The following is a 13,050-nucleotide window of genomic DNA, read 5'->3' as shown; positions in this document are numbered from 1 at the left end:
ATATATTTGAGTGTGCAATAAAGTTATTTAATAAAAATAATAAGAATATATATATAAGTAATATTAATGTAATGAATATTACTGTGTGATAATGTTATATTTTACATAATATAACTACTGGTTACTTCATGTAATAACAACAATGCTATTATGTAAAAAAACTCGCTTACGTTGATATACTATTTTGATGCGTGTGTTATAATACTTGTAACTGTTATACTTCACTTTTTGACATTTTACGAATGTGTTCTGAAACGTAGCAAGTTTCTACTTTGTTATTACAGAAATGAGATATATATATTATATATATTAATCTTGACTGGTAAAACATTTTTCATTTTATTTTTCATTAAAATAGATAAATGAAGCCAACAGTAATAAGGCGGCTAATTAACAAATTTAATACTCATTCTATTATCTTAAAACCATATCAGCCTCCATTGTCAAACTTGACTAGGGTGATTGCTTTCTTTATCAAAGAAATGTTAAACACTGGTACTTCTAAAGATATGTAGTTATCATGATATATACAACTACAAAAAAATCAATTTGATACAATTTTAATATAAATCGATACTGAACAATGATATTAGTTTTAATTCATTTGTAGTATATTCATGTTTCTACGTTATATTTTTATTGAGAAAAGTTTAAAAAAAATTAAGAAAAAACTAAAGCTAATTAACAAGTTTACAATTATTATAATTTAAGTATAGTATTAGTAGTAATATTTTGATTTCATATACATATTGATGATTTTTATTCATAAATTCTGTTTCTGTAGCCTAATTTCGATAATCATGTGTTGACATACATATATATTTCATACATTCATACAATATTCATATTATATATAGACGAAATAACACATAAAAATGCTTGATGGAATTAAAAAAAATAATATAACTAGGGTTTATTATAATGACAATTGAAATTATTGAAAAATTGAAGAACTTATAGACAAATAAGATTTTAATTATATTTGTCATTTTAATTTAAATTTTAAAACGATTATTATATTCATTATATGAATATATAATAAGTTAAAAGTTTTTACCCCAAATTATCATTCAAGCTAACTTAATTTTTTTTTTTTCTTTTAAAGACTTCATTTATGCGTAAGGCATGCAATTAAAATCTTAAGAGAATTGTACAATTAAAAAAAATATTGGATCAAAACAATGTTAACCTAAACAAATAATGAATTAAAGCTTATATACAAATAAACTACTAAAAGCCAACAATGATATTACTAATTTCGTAAATAACAATTTATAATATATTGTGCGAATAAAGTAATTCAACAGAAATAAGCATTCTTTTACTCAATCATTAATTCTTGTTAATTATATTTTTTTAATAACCTTACACATAGACATACTTTTAGGTAAATTATTATTTTTATCACAAATGATTGATAACAACATTTACTTTAACTGTTTTTTTTCTTATATATCTAATTTTTATATTATATTTTAGTAATACATACAATTGAAATTTTGTGAAAAGTAAATTGTGAAACGAATTCTTTACATAAGTAAGTATATAGCCTATTCCAATAGCAGGAAAAGTAAAGACATATCAGCAACTTGGACCTTCAATTGTCAATAAATATTGGTCGAGATCTAATAATCTATGGTATTTATTATTGATTTGTGAAAAAATGTTTTGAATGCCGGAAACTTGTTAGTAATATAAATTTTGTGGATATAAATAGTTGATTTGATAAATAGTGGTATATTGATGTGAAGATGTATAACCAAGAACTGATTGTGGAATATATATTTTTAAGTGATATTTATTATCTTTTCGTCTCCTGCTATTGGAATAGCCTATACAGATTATATTAGATCTTTTTATGTGGGTTTTGTTATTACACAATTATTGAACAATTTCAATTTCATTATGGAATATTTATTATAAGTGTTTGATATGTGTTAGAAAATTATGTAACTTTCTGCATTATTTTTCATCACTTTAACAAATTAATACACAGAGAATAAATAGCAAAGCATCATTATTTAAAGGAATAAATCTATATTTTTTGTTAATACCCTAATGGAAGTACTTATGAAAATTCTTTAGATAATTTATTAGTATTTTTTAAATAACATTACACTATTTTCTTAAGAACATGAACAGGGCTCAATTATGATTTATATTTTAACATAGTTTTATTGAAATATTACCAAATAAATAATTCGCATTGATTTTAAAACCAAATTTAAACATTTTTCTTTAAAAACATTCATATCCCTTTTTTAAAAATAGCATGTTTCACACAATCGAATTGTAATATTAAAACATATCTAAATATGCAATTTAACGAAGAATATATTTAATAGTTGTTAGTAAAACTTTACTAGATCTAGAATTTTTCAATAGTATTACATAACGATACCAATATTATGAGGTAGAGATTCAGTTGTCCTTAGAAGGCTGGATCGACCATCCCAGGATGCGGCGGTCGAAGCCACAACTGAAGAAGTTGATGTTCGACGATATATCCTCTGCCCAAGTCACGGAAGTCACCATACGACGATGTCCCTATAGATGAAAAGGATATACAGAATACTGACCTTATATAATTGCTTAATATGTATGATTATATATATAATATGTGAGAAATTACTTTATGCAAATTATTAATCAAATCAAAACAAAAATATCTTTATTCATAAAGACACTGTGAGTCATCATGTGTCAGTATTGAATTCAATGTGGTAGCTTTAACCACCGATATATATAACCGATATTGTTTCGAAATCGAAAATTCAACATCGAAATAAATCGTAATTTTCCTTAATATTGTTAAGACTACGATGTTTCACAAATTTGACATATAGCTTAAATCTTAGTGAAAACGCGTCTTTCATAACAAATCTAAAATCTAGCTCTAATGTTTAAATTATAGTACTGAAAAAATCGACCACGAGACAGTAGTAACAGCCTGTCAATGTCCCACTACTGGACTAAGGCCTCCTCTCCCTTTTTGAGGAGAAGGTTTAGAGCTTATTCCACCATGCTGCTCCAATGCGGGTCGGTAGATAACATGTGACATAATTTCAATGAAAAGAGTCACATGCAGATTTCCTCACGATGTTTTTCTTCACCGTCAAGCACGAGATGAATTATAATCACAAATTAAGCACATTAAAATGCAGTGGTGCTTGTCCGGATTTGAACTCACGATCATCGGAAGATTTACGCGTTCAAACCACTAGGCCACCTTGACCACGAGATATGCAAAGTAAAATAGACCTTAAAGGTATGTCAAAGAGCATGGCTGAATAGTGTCGGCTTCCGGACTCACCTGCCTGCTGGAGCGCGGCAGACGGGCCAGGCGCTGCCCCTGCAGGTCGAACAGGCGCACCTGGCGGTTGTCGTGCGGGATGGCGATGAGGCCGGCGCCGCTCACGCACACGCGGTTGACGGACGAGTCGGAGCGGATGGTGGCCAGCGCCGAGCGCATGTTGCGCACGTCCCACACCTGACACAGTCATAATATAAGTCCTCCACCTACAGCCACGTAGGCTTCTTTACTTTTATATTTGGAACTGCCATACTCGGAGACGTGTAACGTTTACTTACGGCACCCCTTAGTATTTTACATGGTATAGATTAGTATGTAGCTTAGTTCCCAGTAACAGCCCAAATATAAAGAGTTGCCTGTGCTACACTCTCGTGTTTTTGCACACACGCCTTTACTATGTCGTCTGGGCAGACGAGTAGTTTTTGAGATAAGCCATCATGACTTTAATTCAATTAGGAGGACGTTTTTATTTTAGGTTTTTTTTTAGAAGCAGCAATGACTATGATTTAATGGTAATTACGACACCAAAGTTATTTCATGGTTTTTTATCATATTTAATGTACCTTGACTGAGCGATCATCAGATCCAGACACAACTTTATCTTCACGCGTAAATACTGCTGATGTAACACTCCTGCAAATAGTTAAATTGATTTTATCAGAGAAACACCCAATACAAATGTTATTAACGGTCCATTTAACTTCACGTTATGATCCACGGAAGCAAAGCATTAACATTCAACGCGGATAAAACCGCTCAGCTAATCTACAATATTATTATTGAATCACATTTAATTTATCATTAATACAACACTATTTCACTGAGCTACTTATATCCTCGTTGAATTCACTTGCAAAATAAGTCCGTAAGCAACTTTGTCGACATACAAAACGCCATTTTTAGCGAATTTTATATTATTGAATATTTTACTGGTGGTAGGGGCTTTGTGCAAGCTCGTCTGGGTAGGTACCACCCATTCATCAGATATTCTACCGCAAAACAGCAGTACTTGATTTTGTTGTGTTCCGGTTTGAAGGGCGAGTGAGCCAGTGTAATTAAAGGCACAAGGGACATAAAATCTTAGTTCCCAAGGTTGGTAGCGTGTTGGCTATGTAAACGATTGTTGACATTTCTTACAATGCCAATGTCTAAGGGCGTTTGATGACCACTTACCATCAGGTGGCCCATATGCTCGCTCGCCTTCCTATTCTATAAAAAAAAAGAATGAAAAATCTCGACTTACGTTACATCGATATTTCGTTAAATCAATGTCATAATAGTATATTTGTCTTTATTCCTTCTATAGTTTGAATAGAAATAACCCCAGTACTAATATAACAGGTTTTTTTTAATATATCTACATGTACTTACTCCGTGTGCCCTTGGAAAACCGAAACTGAATGTATCGGCTCACGGAAGTCCCATAGACGGAATGTTGTATCCCTCGAGGCTGTCACCACCAACCTTGAATTGTGATGCGCAGACGCATGCGTCAACTCGTGATCATGACCTGCAGGTATTACGAACAAAATGAACATTAACCTGGAACTAACGTTTAATATTAGCTGATTTTTTATTGTATTTTCCTACAACGGAATTACAGAGAAGTTTAGTAGAGTATTATCAATTTAGGATGCCTTACAATATTTTCTTTAAAGATATGTTTACTACAAACAGCCTTATATAAATGCACTTATATTACTTCAATGTTAAAACTTCTTTGGGATTAAACTTGACATTCTTTACACTATTATTGGTACATGCATTAAAACATATTATTAAAAAATATAAAATAATAATAATAATCTACCTGTCAAAATCTGTAAACAATCTCCTGTTTCGACATCATACAAATTTGCGGTCCTATCCCATGAAGCAGTGATGACGTGATCACCACCAGTCAGCCAATCGGCAGCAACGACAACACCCATATGACCAGTCAGTTCAATAAGAGGTGTACGTAATACTTCTGGTCTATCACCTTCACCAAGGCTTTCTTCACCAGCACCTTCAAGTTCCTCTTCAGATGACTGGCCTCGCTTTAAATGAAAAATAAAAATCATACTATGATAATACAACTTAACCTTTTTTATACTAATAACAATTCAATTATAATAAATTAAAAAGGTTGTAAGAAAAGACACAAAAATATAAATAGTTTTTTATTAACAATTTTATATCACTGTATACCAGCAGCAGTGGGACATTTATGGGCTGTTACTTTACTACTGTTATCTTTAATCTAGACGAGCACCACTATTCGTACATGCTTAATTTGTGTTTATAATTCATCTCATTTTCGACAATAAAGGATAAGATAGTGAAGAAAACCTTCATTTTTTGAAGCAACAACAGAGCAGAGTAGTAGAATCAACTCAAAACTTTCTCCTCAACAAGGGAGAAAGCCTGTGTCCAGCTGCGGAATACTCTACTTTTTTCTTTTATATATTTTAGTGCACACTGAAGTCAAGATACTAATTCCATATTAAATTATGGAAATAAATAGTACTTAAGCTAACAATTACATTATATGATATAAATATAATTCAGTAAAAATTACCGGTAAATCCCAATTAACAGCTGCCTGCCACACATGTGCTGTATTATCACCACTGCTTGTAAGGGCAATGTCTCTATTTGGGTGAAACCTGATAGAGTTCACTGACCCGGAGTGGCCGGTGTACTGAAGCAAACACTTGGCCCATTCTACACTCCAAACGCAGGCAGTATGGTCTATAGTAAAATAAAAAAATATTATTAAATTTTATAAGACAATGATTTATTCAGGTTCATCTGGTTTTTTTTACAGAATTTTACTATAGCCAATTTCAATGGCAAGAGAAGTATAGACATAAATATAGAGATGACATAATTGGTTGAGAAAGAGAATATTCTATGGTTTTCAAAATGTTTTCATAAAAAAATCTAACAGTGTTTAAAAACTGTTTATAGTGCACAATACAGCAAAGTTATTATTAGCAAATTGCATGAAATATGTAAATCTAAGGTTTGCTTATAATCTTTTGTCCTTCTTTAAATGGTGTACAAATTTATGAATAAAATATAACTACTTTTATTTATATATATAGTATAGTATATTGTTTAATATTCCAATTTATGTTCCAATAACACTGTTACATATTAATTTACATTTTAATGAATGTTTTCAAATATTTATGTGTTGCCTGGCCTTGGTTTGGTTTATTATGATTATTTTTTGAGTATAAAAATCTAAACTAGTCAACCTTGAATAAATAATAATTTGATATTACACTCTCAAAATTATACTACTTAATGTGTACTTGGTCAATAGTTTTTCACCAAAACAATAGATATACAAAAAAAGTAAAGAAATAACTTTAATGTTTTTTCCCAAGGATTGTTACTATGTATCGTTTATAATACTTACCCGCTGAAGCAGTACCAATCAATGCCTGTCCAGGACGAGCAGTAGTCACATCCCAGATGCCATCTTTATGTCCAGTAAATTCTCTGATAAGCTGGCAATTGTATGTTGGAGCCTTAAAACTAGATACAATCTTGCTTGTTTGAACCTTTAATTTGTGACTGGCTTTTACTTTTTGTGAATTGTTTTGGGTCACTGGTTGAGGAAAAAAAAATGAATATCAATGGAATATTAACACTAATGACCTTAAAAGGTTCAACCATGTGACCATGTTGGTATAAACTTACATTTTGCTTTAGAGTTTTTTCCTGATGTTTCAAACTCTATATAGTCAATATTTTGTTTATCACCAGCATAACTTTCTCGTTCTAATTTTTCACTCAGTATATCTATCTTCTCTTGCACTATACCGAGAAAATATAAATTATTAATTAAATATAGAATAAGATATAAGTACTACACTTATAAAAAGTTAAAACTGGCTGACAAAACTTAATAATATGGTATATTATGGTGTTTTGGTTTAACTTACAGTTTAAGTTTTCTGTATACAGGAGGTCAAATTCTTTCTCTATTTGAGAAAACAATTCATGTAGTCTAGATCTAAAGACAGGGGGAATTGATGTTTCAGAATCTTCCATTTTAAGATAGTTCGGTAATCCATCAGAGCTTTCGGTAAGCGCTTGAAGTCTTCGCTTACTCGATTTCATGATCGAGAATGGATACTACTACATAAGACAGGAAGATTTCAGCGACCAACTATCACATTACATAGCACACTTTACACAATTAATATGTTCTCATAAATTTAAAATATAAGCCTGGTTATATATATTATTGAATTAGTATTCTGGCAATATGAGAAATGACTTTAAATTAAAAGTTTTAAGCCCACAGCTGCACCAACACGACCAAATATTCGCAACAAAAATATTGGTTTGCTTTTGACGTTAGATCAGATAGTACTTGTAGACTGTATGTAGACACTTCGTAGAAGTTTTTATACTCTTTGTTTGTAGTTAATTTGACATTATTAGTTGAAAAACAGTCCGTACGTAGTTGTTAATTTTTTATCAAGATTCTTATTTTTTTTCAGACTTGAATTCTAGATAAAGGGTAAATTATTTAAATATTTTTAATGTACCACACCTACATACTGTATCAAACTACGAAGTAAACTTTTCTTTAAGAGTTCATTTATTTTATAATGTTCTGTTCTATTCTTATAAAATTGATTCAGTATATTTTGTTATTCATAAAGTTGAAATATTCTATTTTAATTTATTTGTGCTTTTCAGAGCTCAGATTTAAAAAAAAATTAACGTTGTATACCTAAAATTAATAATAACTTCTATAACTTATTTTGTATATATTCCATCCTATAACATAACAACATACTTGATTGAAATATTACATTTAAGAAAACCCTTGAAAATATCATAAATAAGCAACACAAAATTATAATTTTTTAAAAATTCAATCTGTGTCTATTGCTGTCTATGAATATTACAGTTATATTTATAATATTATCTATATTTTATTTATCTGTAAAAAAAAGATGGCCGGCGAGTAGGTTTGAGAAAACTGCCAACTTTGCCAACGCATGATTGTTGTATGGTGTAGTTTTAAAACATGTCGTTTTCAGATTTATATGCTAAATATAATTGTACATACTGTCAAGAAGAAATAAGCGGAGTGCGTGTAAGATGTGCCGAATGTAAAGAATTTGATATTTGTTTGCAGGTAGAGTAGCATCAGTGACATTTTTGTTTACAGTTTTGGCGCAAATTTTAAATGTTTAATAAAAATATATTTTTGTTTTTCTTTCAGTGTTTTTCACTAGGTGCTGAAATTGGGTCGCACAAAAATGATCATTCCTATCAATTTATGGTAAATTGTTCACATTTTTATACATTGAATATCAAACATACTTTACATACATCAACAATTACGGTTTTTATCATATTGTAGGACTCTGGGGCGTTTGGGATCTTCTTGGGTCGTAATAGTTGGTCGGCTAATGAAGAAGTTAGACTTTTAGATGCGATTGAACAATTTGGCTTTGGAAACTGGGAGGATATAGCAAAACATATAGAAACAAGAACACCTGAAGGTACTCTATAAGTCAATGTTTCTATTCACGATGTTTTATTATACTTTGTGTCTATTGTTGGTTAACATTCACTTATATTTTTAGAAGCCAAAGATGAATATATAACTAGATATTTAGAAGGTAGCATAGGACGTGCAACCTGGGGTAATGTTGAAAGCACTAGTCGACCATCCTTAAGCTGTGCAGACAGAGACGAAGGACCCCTTAGCCCCAACGCCGTATCAAGACTCCCACCTTTAGCTATAACTCCTGATGAAGCTGCACAATTGGGCTACATTAGCAATAGAGATGATTTTGAAAGGGTAAAAATAATTTCTAATATTATATTTATACCAAAAAATTATGTTCTCACACATGCTCCTAATTGCTGTGAATATATATAAATATATTTTTATAAATGACTCAAATATTGCAAGCTTTTCTTTGGGTTTTATAATCTTGCTTCTTTCTTAATCTTTAAAATAAGGTAAATTGAGAATACCTAAAATTATAAGTTATATAAAAAAAAACATTCTTTTATGTGTAATATTTTATTTTTATTTTAGGAACATGATCATGAAGCAGAGCAATTAATATCCACCTTATCCCTCAATCCCGAGGATGATGAATTAGATGTTGGTAAGGCAACACATTATTTATTAAATTTTTATAAGATCAATTATATTTAAAAAAAAACAATTTATATGATTCTAAAATTCTAACACTTACATTTTAAGATTTTTAATTTTCAATATAAAACCGAATGTACCAAAACTTTTTATTATCCATGCATGCAAGTTTAAAAATAGACTATACAGTATGTAATACAATTGTTTTTATAAATTTTAAATAAAAAATTTAACTTTCTGTATATGATAAAACAAAATATACTTTAACAATTAGTTTATCCTTTTTTCAGCACTGAAGTTATCTCAAGTTGACATATATACTCGAAGGTTGCGTGAAAGAACTAGGAGAAAAAGACTCGTCCGTGATTATCAATTAGTTTCAGTGTTTTTCAACAACCAGAGGAATAAACAGAAAACCTTAGGGAAACTCGCCAAAGAGAAAAAGTAAGAGTGCAAATACATTCCCTATAAATGAGCCTGATAAAGCTTGAATGAGAGAAAAATAATATAAGTACATTTAGTAATGATGATAAGCTAATCATTTTGTTGTGAGTAGTCACAACAAAGTGATTAGCTTATCATCAGGGAGGAATTCAACAGAAGTTTCTGCTTCAATATGTAATAGTATGTACCAGTTGAACAGTACCTGCTTGTTCTTATTATTGTCTTGATATTTGTGAAGAAACAACTGAGTGTGTCAGTAAAAGTAAGTCCCGCTAAGTGAGGTGTGTCGGTGCGCAGGGAGTTCATGGAGCGGCTGCGCTGGACGGCGCAGTTCTACGGGCGGCTGGAGCAGTCGGGCGTGGCGCTGGGGCTGTGGCGCGAGCGCGAGCTGCGCGTGCGGCTGGCCGAGCTGCACCGCTACCGCCTGGCCGGCGTCACGCGCCTGGAGGAGTGTGCGCACTACGAGCAACACGCCGCGCACCGCAAGCACCCGCACCACGACGTGAGACTGGCGCTGGTACTCGCTGCTTGCAAACGCACTCCACAACATTTAATCACATACAAAATTTAGTCTGGCCTCCTCCGAGCACAAGACAATTTAAAATACATGTAAAATCAAGTGCCTGCCACATCTCAACCCAAAATCGTTTAAAATTCACATTTTCTAACCACTATTCCATATCTTCTCCATTAGCGTATTTTGTATAATTTTCTTAGTTCACAAATTATAGCCATTGTTCATTTTTAAATCATGTTCATACATATCGTTCATATGCTTATCGCTTTAGCAGTTCTTAAAACTTAAACATTGTTAATTCATTAAATTGCATGGCCTTTAAAATGAATAGCATGTTAGAACTAATGTTTCAATATTATAAAAAAAATATTACGAAGTTATAAAGATTTATAATTCATAATAAAAACAATATAAGTGCCACTTGACTTTCATATACAGAGCTCCTTTTTAAATGCACAAGGCATTCGATCTGTATTAATTCTTAAGTAATTTTCTTGTATTGTTTGGTGTGGGTTTGATCTCGTATAACGATTGTTTCCGCCAGGGCAGCAGTGGGTGCCTGGACACACAGCCGACAAAAGAACAACCGCAGAACAACACACTGCAGCTAAGAAAAAGGTACAAACATACAACAAATCATGCTTGCATATGATAAATATTACTTTGTTTTATGTGGTTTTCATATAACTGCCTGTTTTGAAAGTTTATATGGCAAGTTAGCAAAACCGAAAAATTCGTTATTTTTATTTATTTCTGTTTATGTAATCTTTAAAACGGGTAATTTTAAACGGGGACAAATGAAAATAATAACTTTAAAGTTTGTGCACATATTTGTATGCCACTATTTTGGGTATTTATGGTTATATATAAATAGTTATTATAACTAAGAATCAATGTTTTTTAAGGTATTAGGTAAAAGATTAAATACCTTACATATATACAATTAAAGTAAAATTAAAGCAACACCTGAAAAATGTGTTGTCAAAGACCTCCTTTCCTGTTACAATTTGGAGCTGATTCCCCAACACTGATCGGAGTTCGGAGTATGTAAGTTGGTAGTATTATGTACTCCTGTTCCTTGACTCGGCGCCCAAAATCTGTGCGAGTCGAATATGAGAGTGAGTGACTAGAGTGCACTCTTGTTTAAGCACTCTTACTTGTATACTATAGCGTCATCAACGGACGCAAGTCACCGTTGACATCTGGCGAGACCAGTCATAATTCATGCTAATATTTGTCACACAGAGACGTAGACAGCGGCTTAAGTTCCACAAGCCCAAAGTGCACACGGGACGGAAGTATCGTATGTGGATGCTGCAAAAAGAACTCATGCAACGGCGCATGCTCGACGCATCTGCTGACCACTAACGAGATACAGGTAATGTTCTATATAAAAGTAAAATAATAAATGTCCCACTGCTGAGCTACGAGAAGGTTCGGTAAGCTTAATACATTATATAGAAAGTATACTTTCATTTTATTCAAACGTTTTTAGAACCTTAATTTCATACTTGCGATTATCTCAGTGATTATTAGTTTTACAGTATTACTTTTATCTGAAATATAAAGCAATAAAGTATAAACGATATTATATATTTATATATTTTAATATTTAATTGAAGTAAACAATTTCAAGGTATTATATTTAATATGGAAAAATCATCAAAATAAGTTTACAATCAGTAAAGGTATGGCAAAATTAAATTTAAAAATAGAAAACCGAATTGATAAACTCTTTTTTTAAATCGGCTACAGAAACTAATAATCTTTCTGAGAATAAAACAAAATAAACTAATACATTATTGAAATTCTCTCTGAGATTTAACACACAGCTTTATTTCATTTTGTTATTTATAATAGAGTTTATGAATAACAGTAGATAGTTGAATAATTGTCATGAATTAATTTATAATTTTATTCATTTCCAGCTCTGCACCGCACTGAACCTGCCCCCGACGCAGTATGTGACTATGAAGGGCGTGCTGCTGCGGCGCGCGCCGGCGCACGACTGCGAGGTAGACCACGCCGTCCGACATTACCTGCACACCGCTGGCTGGGTGCGCCACTAGCCGCAGCTCAGAGTACCTACCACTAGGTAACTACTCAAGTAGACAATATTGATGTTAGTTAATAGAAATGCCCACATACCTTTATATTATTAGCTCGATAAGGTTATATGGTTACAAGTAACTGAAAATAAAATATTAAAATTGGTGGTAAATGATAGTTATAAGTTAAAAATGATAGTTATATCGATTATTTATTGTTTACAATCAGTTATAATATAAGTTAATGCTTGTATTACGCATGAGTTCATGAGTGAGATATTCAAAACCTTGTTACCGTTACCAGCTAGGGTGTGTAAGGTATTGTTTGAGTATGGATATTTAGCTAAAATATATTGTTTAAGCAATTCGGTTAAAATAATATGGACATTGTAATTCATGTAAAAATTAGTAAGATTAGTGCTATTATGGTTAAATATTATAAAGTTAAAAAGAGCTCATAAATAAATATATAAATAAATGTTATGTAGTAATTATTCATCATACTATTGGCTTTCATTTAGTGAGAATAAAGTTAAATAGTTATATCAAACACTTACATACATGATGCCTTTTTTTAATAACATTTTTAAACTTAAAATGA

The 13,050-nt window shown here is 31.5% G+C and overlaps 2 protein-coding genes across 6 annotated transcripts; one reads left to right on the top strand and one right to left on the bottom strand.

Moving 5' to 3' along the window:
* Positions 1–2,139: 2,139 nt before the first annotated feature.
* LOC126775800 (WD repeat-containing protein 37) lies at positions 2,140–7,679 on the bottom strand. Its single transcript, XM_050497893.1, has 9 exons — positions 7,252–7,679; positions 7,007–7,123; positions 6,723–6,914; positions 5,874–6,046; positions 5,124–5,352; positions 4,685–4,823; positions 3,877–3,946; positions 3,314–3,490; positions 2,140–2,547 (listed from the first exon to the last, which is right to left on the bottom strand). Exons 1-9 carry the CDS (start codon positions 7,427–7,429, stop codon positions 2,422–2,424), a joined length of 1,401 nt encoding a protein of 466 aa, XP_050353850.1. The 5' UTR covers positions 7,430–7,679; the 3' UTR covers positions 2,140–2,421.
* A 596-nt stretch (positions 7,680–8,275) lies between these two features.
* On the top strand, positions 8,276–12,989 carry LOC126775801 (transcriptional adapter 2B). Of its 5 annotated transcripts, none has more exons than XM_050497894.1 (10): positions 8,276–8,462; positions 8,550–8,609; positions 8,691–8,832; positions 8,917–9,134; positions 9,378–9,450; positions 9,731–9,884; positions 10,182–10,401; positions 10,946–11,019; positions 11,647–11,779; positions 12,330–12,989. In XM_050497894.1, exons 1-10 carry the CDS (start codon positions 8,352–8,354, stop codon positions 12,468–12,470), a joined length of 1,326 nt encoding a protein of 441 aa, XP_050353851.1. In that variant the 5' UTR covers positions 8,276–8,351; the 3' UTR covers positions 12,471–12,989. The 5 variants fall into 5 exon arrangements, with proteins under 5 accessions (XP_050353851.1, XP_050353852.1, XP_050353855.1 ...); XM_050497895.1 differs by having other exon boundaries at positions 8,285–8,462; positions 10,182–10,386; XM_050497898.1 differs by having other exon boundaries at positions 8,285–8,462; positions 10,182–10,386; positions 10,954–11,019; positions 12,330–12,455.
* Positions 12,990–13,050: the final 61 nt, after the last annotated feature.

The sequence above is a fragment of the Nymphalis io genome, chromosome 19, assembly GCF_905147045.1.
Source record: "Nymphalis io chromosome 19, ilAglIoxx1.1, whole genome shotgun sequence".
NCBI lineage: Eukaryota > Metazoa > Arthropoda > Insecta > Lepidoptera > Nymphalidae > Nymphalis > Nymphalis io.
Note: the sequence above shows the minus strand (reverse complement) of the source record. Positions and strands in the feature narration are given on the sequence as shown.

Excerpts from the sequence above, each read along its gene's own strand:
- LOC126775800 (XM_050497893.1), bottom strand. The coding sequence starts at position 7,429 with ATGAAATCGAGTAAGCGAAGACTTCAAGCGCTTACCGAAAGCTCTGAT. Across the intron at positions 6,047-6,722 it reads GATTGGTACTGCTTCAGCGG|ACCATACTGCCTGCGTTTGG; the intron begins GTAAGTATTATA and ends ATTTTACTATAG. Across the intron at positions 2,548-3,313 it reads TGCCGCGCTCCAGCAGGCAG|GGACATCGTCGTATGGTGAC; the intron begins GTGAGTCCGGAA and ends TTTCATCTATAG.
- LOC126775801 (XM_050497894.1), top strand. The coding sequence starts at position 8,352 with ATGTCGTTTTCAGATTTATATGCTAAATATAATTGTACATACTGTCAA. Across the intron at positions 8,610-8,690 it reads ATCATTCCTATCAATTTATG|GACTCTGGGGCGTTTGGGAT; the intron begins GTAAATTGTTCA and ends ATCATATTGTAG. Across the intron at positions 9,135-9,377 it reads ATAGAGATGATTTTGAAAGG|GAACATGATCATGAAGCAGA; the intron begins GTAAAAATAATT and ends TTTTTATTTTAG.